The sequence below is a fragment of the Choloepus didactylus genome, chromosome 5, assembly GCF_015220235.1.
Source record: "Choloepus didactylus isolate mChoDid1 chromosome 5, mChoDid1.pri, whole genome shotgun sequence".
In the NCBI taxonomy this organism is placed as follows: domain Eukaryota; kingdom Metazoa; phylum Chordata; class Mammalia; order Pilosa; family Megalonychidae; genus Choloepus; species Choloepus didactylus.
This window is the reverse complement of record NC_051311.1, coordinates 91,821,136-91,833,267: the sequence shown is the minus strand read 5'-3', so window position 1 is coordinate 91,833,267 and position 12,132 is coordinate 91,821,136. Positions and strand designations below refer to the sequence as shown.

General features: G+C 38.6%; 1 protein-coding gene across 1 annotated transcript in view; it reads right to left on the bottom strand.

Annotated features, from left to right (window-relative positions):
• Positions 1-12,132, bottom strand: part of RELN (reelin) — a 520,858-nt gene that overhangs the window by 32,646 nt on the left and 476,080 nt on the right. The window contains 3 exon segments of the mRNA XM_037837769.1: positions 4,064-4,257; positions 5,682-5,859; positions 7,060-7,200. Coding sequence (XP_037693697.1) covers positions 4,064-4,257; positions 5,682-5,859; positions 7,060-7,200 — 513 coding nt within the window.

Below are 12,132 nucleotides of genomic sequence, written 5' to 3'. Positions count from 1 at the left end.
GGTAAAAAAAAAAAAAAAGACAGTCTAACTAGATGACAATTGAATGCTAAGGATGAACTTGGATGGGATTGGAGGGTGGAGGACAGGTGGCTCGAAGGGACACAGTTGAGACATAAGGAAAAGGAAATATACAATGTAAGCATTGTATCATTGTTGAATCTCTTATACTTTTTAGGTGTGCTTAATGGAATTACATAAAAGAATGTTCTTGTTCATGGGAAGTACATACGTGGATTATAGTGTATGTTCAAGGATGTGTGCAGCTAACTCTCATATGTTCAGAAGACAGAGAAATATATGATGGATGATAGGGAGGAAGGGAGGGAGGGAAAGACGTAGTGATATGACAGCATGTTAAAGTTGGTGGATTGAGCTATCGGTGGAGGGGGGTCAGGGTATGATGGAATTCTGTGTATGGGGCTAGTATTGTTTTTGCAACTATTCATGTAACTTTGAATTTATTTCAAAATAAAAAAAATGATAAAAAAATAGATTGGGGTGATGATGCACAACCATATGATGGTACTGTGAACAATCAATTGTATACTTTGGATGATAGTATGGTATGTGAATATATCTCAAAAAAAATTAATTAAAAGAAACATGGAAAAAAAAAAGTTGAAACACCAGAAATAAGATACTGTGTGTTACACTGGTGGGTACTGGGAGAACATTGGCTAAAATAATTTTTTTAAACCATAATAAACTGGCTTGATTTTATGAAATCTCCGAAGGCAGTGAATGGGGGAAATAGAATGTGAACAAATGCAAGCATCCTTGAACTACCTACCTACACTAACCATCCTTGGGCAGATCTCAGAGGGACTTCACAATTCTCTGCACACCTAGAGGTCCCTCCGGATCTGTGGTACTAGACCACGGCTGGAGTATACATACTTTGGTAGCCGTAGGCCCATATTGATTTTTTTCTGTCTCCCAGAGGTTAGTTTCATCTGTTTCCTTCTCCCCTTCTAAAGTTACCTTGTTTTCACTCTACTCTCATAGGTGCCTTGCAATATAGATTTGGGATTGCAGGAAATTTGGGCCCTCCACCTGAGGACACCAGGCTGTATGTAATTACTTTTTCAGTTGCCCATGGTACATTTGACTTTGTTTTATACATCCTATTGGAAATATACTAAGAAATGCTGAATGAGAACCATGGGCAAACAAGCCCAACATATTGTCCCTGACCCAGTCAGCAAGGACAGGCTTGGGAAAACATGGCACCATTCTCTAACATCAACTGTAACCAGCTAGAAATAAGGTCTAAATATTCCTTAATCACAATTATGCACTTTAAACCCAGACATGGATCAAATGCTTCTTCAACTTATATTCAGAATTTGTAAGGTCTATTAGGGAAGATAATGTTATCCTTTGCATAGAGTGCTGTCTTTTTAACTATGCTAATCCAACCTTTTAATTTCACGGGTGCCTCTTAGTCTTGATGCTGCAAGACGGGGCCAACCTGCTCTTCATCTGTGGAGGATCCTTAAGCTGGGGGCTTTGACGACAGTCCTGTTTGTCTTTGTCTTTCACAATGAAGAGGTTTCATTATTTTAGTTTTGTTTACACAGTGTCTCTTTGTTTATTTTTCCTTCCCCTGTTCTCTTTTATGTCTTCCTTGAGATATAGTGACCAGAAGAGCTGGCAGTATTCTAGATGGGGACCAACCAAGAACCAGTCAAAGCCAGGATGTTTTAGTTTGATTTCCAATACTTGGATTTTAAATACATTTTTAACTATGCCCATCGTTTGGGCACCCTTTGAGCCATGAGAGTATCAATGACTTATTGCCTTTGGAAAGGAAACTGTAGGCTGAGAATCCTAGATACTTGCCTATGTGGTTACCGGCAGTTTGGAAACTTGTAGACCATCATTCTTTTGGCAAATAATTTTTTCCAAAGTTCATTTTCTCAAGTTTCTCAATTTTGAAGCTCATCTGCTTTTTTTTTTTTTTTTGTATGCTCATCTTGTGAGATCTTCCTATAATTTACATCCATTGGTTTGGCATGTTCATTTAACATTTTAAAATGTATTAAATAGTATCAGAAATCTGTCATTTCCTGAAAGAACACTCAACTCATGCTTCTTGGCCCAGAGCAAAGATCTTTTATCTCTATTTTTTTCTTTCCTGTTCCTAAATTAGTTTCCTTTCTCTCATAAAACCTTGACTGCATTTTAAAGCTTTTGGAGTAGAAATTTATCTAAGGTGTCTTGAAAGTCTAAATAAATTAAGACCATTGTTTCTCCATTTGTCAGTTTGTTTTCTTCTTCAGAAAACTAAAGTAGATCTGACAGTTATGCTTTTACCCTACAGAAACATTCCTCCCTAAAGTGTTCAGACTTATACTTGAGGGTCTTTAAAAATTCCTCCATAAAGGCCAAGAAAATGTTTACTTTGTTTCTCCATTATCTCCTGCTAATCAAGGAGCACACTTTCACACTAGTACACTGTATACCACTTAGTATCTTGTTGGATTTCTTTATTAGTGTCCAACTTTATTGGAAGTTCAATTTGTTTATTGTAGCAGAGATTGCTGATATTTCCTCAATTGCCTTTCTCCCTTTCACCATTAATAATAGCAGCCCATATTTTCTAGTGAGGCTAAGAGTCACCTAGAATAAAGATGATGTTTCCCAGCTTCCCTTGCATCTTGTGTGGCCATGTGACTAAGTTCTGACTACTGGAATGCGAATGGAAGAATGTCCACCCTTCCTGCCCCATGCTCCTTCCTGCTGACTGGGTGGTGGAGGAGCTAGAGGAGCCGCTGTGGACTGTGAGGCAGAAGCCACACATTGAGTGTGCCAGAACAACAAATCGGAAGGAAATTGGATCTCTGGTGTCTGTGGAGTCATTATAGCAGCCCTGTGCTACTTTCTTCTGGATCTAATTAACATAAGAGAGAAATAAATTGATTTAAATTATTTTGGGTTTTCTTTCGTTCACAGTTGACCTATTAACTAATATAATGAATGTAAATAATTATTTACAAGATTTTTTAATTGTTTTTATTTTACCTATTTTGTAGCCTCTACCTGGCTTGATATGCATGAAGGTGAGCCAGGCATGTTACTTGATTGAGCAGTGTCTTCCTTCCCTTTCCTTCCTTTCTATTATGGATTGAATTGTGCCCCTCAAAAAGACATGTTCAAGTCCTAACTCCTGGTTTTGTGACTGTGATCCTGTTTGGAAATAGGATGTCTGAAGATGTTATTAGTTAGGATGAGGACACACTGGATTAGAGTGGGCTCTCATCTGACTAGTGTCCTTATAAGGAGAGGAAATTTGGACACAGAGAGAAGATGGCTAAGTGACAGAGGCAAAGATGGAGTTAGGCTGTCACAAGCCAAGAATGCCAAAGATTACTGAAATTGTCTGAAGCAGGAAGAGACATGGACTAGCATCTTCCATATGGACTCTGGACTTTGAAGGAAGCATGGCCTTGCCCAAACCTCGGTTTTGGACTTCTAGCCTCCAGAACTGTGAGACAATAAATTTTTATTGTTTTAAGGCACCCAGTTGTGGCCCTTTGTTATGGTAGCCATGGGAAATTAAGACACAGACCTTCCCTTACCCTCCTCTTCTCTCCCCTTCCCTCTTGTCTCTCCTCGCCAGTCTTCTCTTTCCCTCTTTCTTTTCTCTTTTTTTGTAAATTCCCCTCTTCCCCTTCCTTTTCCTCCTCCTTTAATAAATATGCCCTTTTCCTCTTCAGCGCTTCTTTGACTTTTCCAGTTGATTACACTGATAGTTTTTTGCCTAAAATGTCAAAAGAAGTTAACTTATAATCACAAATTTATACAGTTTTTTGGACTGGGTCTATTCACTATCAGCACTAGAACAGAATATTGTATTTTATTCTGGGATTCAAAAACAAGTTCTTAAACTACATACTCAAACCAGCTTTTCATCTGGGTCAGAAACCTTGTCTTCCTATCAGTCCCGGAGACCCTACCAATGAGTAAAGAGTAACTGTGGCTCCTGTGATGGATTTCTGGCAGGTCTTACCGAGCATCACTGTTGAACATGCTAGTTATTATGATAAAATTGAATACAAACCCAGGTTTACTGTACTGGTCATAGAAAATTTCCATTAGCAAGATCCAGGTAATTCCTCCATTGACAGAATATTCCAAGAGAACACCTTGATTACGGTTGTTTGGTGTAATCAGGCATCCATACATGAAGTAAAATTGGATAAACTCGGCATTAGTGAGGTTGAGATCCACTGTGACTAACAAGCGACTACAACCCTAAAGAAAAGAAGCAGAATGCAAAAAAATATATAAGGAATCTTGATGTCAGATTATACATTTTCTCTGGCTTCCATCTTCTATATATTTCTCTTGTAATGTATGTCATAGGTTTTTAGCACTGATTTTCTTATCATCTCTCTTACTACACTAGCACGTAGCATGGTGCCTAGCACTAGCAAATATTCTTGAACTTTGAAATTTCAATTTTAAAGACTTATTATCAGAGGGCAATATATTCTAAGGAGATTTTCCTCTAGTTTTCATAAGCAAGATGAGAGCTGAAATTAGAGTAACTGTTCTGTTTTTATCTATTTCCAGTGACTCCTGTACATTTATTAGATTTTTAAAAAGGCAATAAATGGAATAGCAGATTGAGAACACCATTTTAATAGGAACTTTAAAAATGACTACTTCTGAAAATTTAATATAATTTAACTAAATTATAATTGTAATGCTTTCTACTTAAAATTTTATAGCAGATTTTAATGCCATCTGTATTAACTCATTAATGTAGCCAGGTAGATGTTTCTTAGTTGAACACCTAAGGAAAACTAGGCCATAGGATTTTAACAAATCACTTAAGGGCTCCAACTAAGCTAAGAAGTTGTGAACACTGCACTGTTAGTCAGTGCTGATGATTATAAAAATCCTGTATGCTGTTACGTCCTCTTGTTACTCTTAAGATAAACTATAGAATATAAACAATATACTTTATTGGCACAAATAAAGGCTCTAAGGTGGGGCATGGTAGGGAAAGAAAGAACTGACAACGAATTTATTATTATTTTCTAAGTTAATTTGCCTATGAAGAGCATCCACTCATCGTATTGAGAAATTGTATTTTTAAACAAAATCAACCTTGCCAGTAAAATTTGGGTGATTTTATTATTTCTTAAGGAAAGTTTCCAACATCACTGCTGTCATTCACAAAACAATCTATTATATATATATAAATAAAAAAATGTCTAGTAATTACTGACAATTATCCTTTCTTGATAATTTATAGAAAACATTAATTGTTACTAAATTCAGAAACAATGGAAGCTGACTTTCCAGATTTTTGGTTCCTTACATTCCAAATCTGTTGCAAGCTCAAGAGTTTTCAGGTAGAGCATAATCCAAATGGAGCACTGGGCAAGTGCTCTCTCCCAGGATGGAAATTCATTTGAGTCCTTTTTTTAATGTGTACTTAAATATGTCTTGTGCTGACACTACCTTGCATAATTAAGTTGCTTCAACTGATTTATGATAGGAAAATACTGGAACTCGTTAGTATTTTCTGATTTGCATTCAGTTGCAAGTTCAGATCAGAGTTGTGGCCAACTCTATATTTTGATTTGCCAATTAAACTTCTAAAGACACTTTACTATTGGAGGGAACTTAGAGGATAGTAAAATGCATAACAGCAGCCAAACACTCACCCCGCTGAAATGGAGAGCCATTCCCGAAGCCACAGCCCCACACACAGTACTCAATTTCCCTCCATTCACAGTCAGCCAGTTCTGGTTGGATGGAGCGCGATTGAAGTTGTCTTTGAGTTGGGTTGGAAGGGAGGTCTCGGGCTCATCGCAGTACAGGCCACCCCACTGCTCATCACAGCTGGTGTGGAACCAGAGAAAGGAAAAGTCAACATCAAACAAAACCCCCATCAGTGTGTTCTCAAATTAGCAACTCTTTTCCTAGTCCAGGCTGATGAAAGCTTACTTATCTTTCCAGAGTTTGCCAGAAATTCACCTGCTCTCCTTAGCAAGTGCTTTAGGTTAGAAATAAGCTCTGAATTAACTATCTAAACAGGAGTGACCTGGGCTTGCAAGTGTAAATAAAGAAAGAAGCATCTTCAAAGTAGTTACTGAAGCTCTGTCTCTATAAGACACAGCTCCAGATGGCTGATAAACAATTGTAGCTGCCAAACTTAACTGGTAGGACCTAATAATTTATGCAATTGTTCTTTTTAACAAAGGCTTTAGGGCAGTTAGGAATCCAAGAGGCTGTTTTCCGAACAGCAGAAGATACTCTGAATAACATCTATCCAAAAGACTGACTTCAGTAAGGAAGGGAATATGAATATAGGACTGGGAAGTTCAGGGGTCTCCGGGGTCATTATAGATATGAGCTAGATTCATTAATCAAAGGAGAGACTTCCCAGGTGTGTGGAGCTCAGTGAATAGGGACTACAAATTCTCCATCAGCATCGTCATTCATACTACCCCATCAAACTTGGTAATCTTTGAAAATAAAGCACAGAGAGCTATAAGGTGTCTGCACACACATATTCATTCACACACTTACTAAGATCCTGTCAAAGATGCTAAGGCTCTCTAAGAGTTGTACACTAAGCCTCTCCATCAAATACGCCTGGTTAATTGACCAGGCATTTGTAGACTTACTAATGAAACAACACTGGAAAATTAATTAAATCAGGAGTAATGCATCTCATTACATATATTCAGACCTAAACGAGAAAACACTCATAATGTATAATTTTCGGTCAGAACATACTGAACTCCTGAACTTCTTCTAATGTCTTTTTCAAGGCTCAAGTGGATCACAGAAACACAGAAGGAAATAAAATATAGTCAATTACAACTCAGCCTTCTCTTGGCAAGAAAGCTATTGTTCATTCTTAGCAGGAATGAAGATACAATATCCATCAATCCTACAGTGAACTCAGTATCATATTTCAGAAAAATATATATAACGTAAGGTAGCTTGGGAGTGATTCAAAACCAGTTTCAGAAAAGTCTTTGGCTGGAATGTGAATCAGGAGCTTTCCATAGAAGGAAGAAAAAAGCTACTTACACGCAGTTTCCTCGGATGCACCTCCCATGGCCACTGCACATATCTATGCAGCCGTCCCCAATATAGACATTATCTATTGCCCACGTCTGCTGCTTGTCAAAAGGAGCTGGCTGATGCCAACGGAAACGAGTGGCTTGGGACCTTTGAAGGAGAAGAGAGTTATAATGAAGGACACAGTGGAAAAGAGAGTATGTTCTGGTATGTGTGAACAAGTGCAGGGAGAGGGGCAAAACTTGCAAATGCGTGCACATTCTGGAAAGGTGAATTTCATTATTGCAATATCCTAAGCAAAACTTTGGTTCACAAAACCACACCAAACTGAACTGCAATAGCTTGATAATATATTCAGGCCCAGTGATCTCTCCAAGCTTGGTACAGACTAAAATAGAATCGGAAACTAACATTAAAACCAGAAGCACCAGCAGAAAAATGAGTCTAGAATTTTGTGTAGGAATCATCGCATGGAGATACCAGGGCTGCTGCTAACTTGTAAGTGCAAATGAGGACAAGGAACCTGTCCTCGAGTAGACCCAATCCTTCTGCATTTGACTTGGGAAGTAGGACATGGGTTGGATTTCAGCCCCTGGCTACTCCCCAAGGCCAGAAACCTTTGTGCAGTGGGCAAACTGTTCCACCTCACACAGCTCTCCAGAATAATTCTGCCAATGAAAGCTGTAAGAGATATTACAAGTGTCAATGAAACCATAAATAATTGGACAGAGAAAAGAGAAAGGGTCTTAAAGTAAGTCCAGGCTTACTTTATATTGATTTAAAAGCAATATGAGTAAAACCAAAAAAGAGGTTCTCCATTCCAGAAGCAGTGTACACACACTAAATTGCACAGGGAGTGTCTGTTTCAGAAAGACTAATAAACATGTCTTCAGAGGCACTAGATGGCAGTAAAACTCAAACAATGCTTTGAGGCTCAAATGAGTTGAACTTTAAAAGACTTGTAAGGAAATAATTAGCCAAAGCAAGTTGTGTGTTTACTGATTAATATACATTTGTCATTAAGAGACCATTAATCATTCGACTAAGGAATATGTCTTCTAGACAGGGAAAAAGACCAAGCAACAGTAAGGATTTTGTATTTTTTTAATTGAAAACATTTATAAAGTTTAGAAAATAGGAAAAAAAATCCATTAGCTATGAGAACTAAAATTTTCACTATGAGAAAAAAAAAGTTCAGCTCAGGAAATGTTTACTGAGCTTCTGTGCATTAACTGTTTTCTCCACAACACTGTTGCTCTCCAGCTCCCTCATATTCTGTGGAGAGTAATCCTTGCTTAATAGCAATCTATCATTTCCCATGGCACTTAACCCCCAAGCCCCCCCAACCCCCATGGCCCATGAGCTCTGCAGGAGCTGGGCCCTCCTCTCCTGCCTCATCCTGGCCACTCCCCTCCAAGGCGCGCTCCTTCTATCAGTGCTGAAGCACATGAAACTTCCAAACTTCCCCACCTTCTGTCTGCGTATTCTCCCTCTCTCTGCCTGTTTTAACCACGTGTCTCAGGTCTCAGCTGAAATGTCTGGTCCTCACAGAGACATTTTCTTCCTGACCCCTTTTAAAATTATATTTCTTCCATGTTATTCTCAGTCAACAAAAACTCTTCTTTTTCTTTTACAGTATTTACCACAATTGCCACCACACATTTATTTGCATACTTATTTGTTAAATTTGGTCCTGATAGAGTAAGTTACAAGGGATTGGGTTACCCCCTTTCTATTCAACATTGCACACTCAGTGCACAGTGCCCTGTGCTTTGTAGGGGCTACAGAGGTGCAGGAAGTTGTTTTCCAGGGGCCACAATTTTCACAGGAAGGCATGTGAAGAAGCTGGCCCTGTGAGTTGTGTAACTCAGTGGCCCTGTGATCAGTTCATTTTTAGTGACTAAGATTATTAATAGTTATGCCTATTTACATGCAGCAACATCTTAGAAATAACATCATAGAATACCATATGGCCATAGCACATCATTACTTGGATTCCGAAAACTAGTCAACATTTATATATTTACTCTTTCTTTTAGATGATAAACTTCTGAAGGGCCAGGAATATCTCATATTGTTTAATATCCTCAGTGCCTACAGTAATAAAATGTCCTTGTTCCCCTAATATCTTAAACATGTTCCATCAAAGGCCTTATCATCCTATATTAAAAGTCCCTTTTAATATATATTTATATACAATATTATATACTACAATGTTATATTTAACATTTACCTATTACTGCTAGTTTCTGCTGTTAGATTCCATTCCTTGTTTGTCATTTTATTGTTGGTGACACCTATAGATGGAGAGTCATAAAAATTTATGGAAAGAATTTAACAGTGATAATCACAAAGACGCCCAGGAAGAGTCAAATGAGGGGCATCTTTTAAGGTGGGTGGGCAGGGATTGGAGGTCACCTGTGGAAGGAGCAGGGATCTGATGGTTAAAGGGGGAAGAGACGTTCCCAGGAGTTGAGCGGAGGCGAGAACGGCCTAGCAGGTGGGGCCCTTCTGATCACTGGTTGTGTTTAAGCACAGTCTGGGCAACTACTCGACAGCGAGATTGTACAGGAGATTTAAGAACCAGATGGATTATTGGGGTTGACAGCCTTTATGGGGACTCCCAACTCTGACATTTTCAGTTTGTATGATTCTGTGGCATTCCACAGAAAAGGAAACGGCAGGAGAACATACGTAGAATGTACTAAAAAAGAAAGTGGACAACAGGAGCAAAGGTAACTGAGGGTTCTAATCTGCACCCCAGCACCAGTAAGTTCTATGTCCAGGGTGAGTAACTTAACATATTTAATTAGGGGGTTTAATTAGGTTGTTTCTAAGGTCCCTTCTCAAATGTGATGATTTTATCTCCTCAAGAATAAATAAAACAGGGAAGCATATGCTATCAAATATTTTTATAAGAAAAGGAAACGCGTTCACTAAGGGAAGAATTGGAATATAAGTTAAAGATGAAAGTCTGGAAGTTGAATTGTTGGGAATTCTTACTCCCGGCTCTGTCACAGCTTCACTATATAGAGGGGTCAAAATGCTTCATGTTTATGTGCTGACATTTCCTGTCTGTAAAACTAGAATGCTACTATCTGCCTCACAAGGGCGTTGTGAAAATTAATTAGTTCGTGTTTACCAAGACCTCTGAGTGCCTTGGTGAAGTCCCCCAGCAACTGCCGTCAATCATCCGGAGGCTTCCTTCCAATGACAACTACCACCAGCTGCTGCTTCCCGGGGTGGGAGGTGGGGGTGGGCAGATGGCCCCAGAGCGAGTCCCTTTTCCATAACCTTGAAATCTCTCCCCTTGCTTCTCTCCTGAATTTAGACTATTTCCTCTCCATCTAAAGCATACAGTAAGTGCTACCTAAGTGTTGCTTAATAAATAAATAGCCACTGCTCAGTAGTGAAGAAAGTTACTGCCAACAGGGTGGTTCTCATCACTCTCCTCACCGGGTACCTTTCCTCACGGTGCGTCCACAACATCTAACAGCTTTCGACAGACATTTCTGAGTACCTATTTCTGTTCTTTTCTTCAGGATGATCCTGTCTCACTATGAATCCTTGTCCTTACCAACAAGCCTTTGTGTGGAACCAGACATTATTTTTAAAAAACCTTTTCACTCTTCATTATTGTTTCCTTTACTCTCAAAGAGGTACATAAAATATTTAAGGCTAGAAAATGTAGCCCAACCTTCCCTCTCTATCAATGAAGCAGTTGAGACCCAGTGACCTAATCACACACTGTTTCACTAACAAAACTGAGACAAGGCAAGGATCTCTTGGTTCATTATTACTCTTTAAAACTCTATCTCAACCTCTACAAAATCATCTTACCCCTACTGTTACCCCTAAATATGAATGGTTGTCTAGCTCTGTAAGGCTTTGTGTATTGCTGCTGTGTGTACACACATGTATTTATCTTGAGTTCTTCAAATCAGTCTCATAGCTGAGGCATTTGGTCCTCAGTGTTTGAGTGTACTGCCTGGCTCATTTCAAAATGTGTCCTAAATTTTCATTGCCAAGACCCTTCCTTTATGTTTGGCATAAAATTTCTGCCATTAGTCTATATTTCTCTGTTAGACAAAGGTGGAGAATTCTCCACAGAAGATATATAAGCAGCCAATAAGCATATGAAAAGATGCTCAACATCATTAGTCATTACAGAAATGAGAAACAAAACCACAGGATACAACGTCACACCCACTAGGAAGGCTATAAGAAACAAGGTAGACAATAACAAGTGTTGGTGAGGATGTGGAGAAATGGAACCCTCATTCTTTGCTGGTGGGAATGTAAAATGGTGCACATGCTTTGGAAAACAGGTTATTCATTTCTCAAAATGTTAAACACAGAGTTACCATATGACCTAGCAATTCCATTCCTGGTTATATACTCAAAAGAAATGAAAACATACTTCCACAGAAAAACTTGTACACTAATGTTCATACAACATCATTCATAACAGCCAAAAGGTGAAAACCCAAAGGTCTATCAACTGATGAAAGGATAAATAAAATGTGGTCTATCCACGTAATGGATATTATTCAGCAATAAAAAAGAATGAAGTTCTGACACACGATACAACGTGGATGACCCTTGATGCTAAATGAGAGAAGCCAATCACAAAACAAACACAGTGCACGATTCTGTTTATATGAAGTATTCAGAATAGGCAAATACAGAAAGTAGATTAGTGGTTGCCTCGCATTGGGGTGGGGGATCGGAAAAGACTGCTAATGGGTAGAGGGACAAAATGTTCTAAGATTAGATTAGGTGATGATTGAGTTTTTTAAATGACAAAACCCACACTGAATTGTACATTTTAAATGAGTAAATTGTATGTAATATGATTTATATTGCAATAAAGCTGTTTTTAAAAAGTGAAGATATTAGCTACAGAAGACCACTGTTAAAATGCAACTTTTCCTCAGGAATACTAATCACACATTCAATGGGAAGTCCCTTATTTACACCAATAAGTAGGAGTCTTCTGGGGCCTAATTTGTTTGAGGAACTAGGTCTAGGCGAGCCTGCCCCTGTGCTGAGGGGCTGTGAGAGGACCCGAGTAAAGGGAAG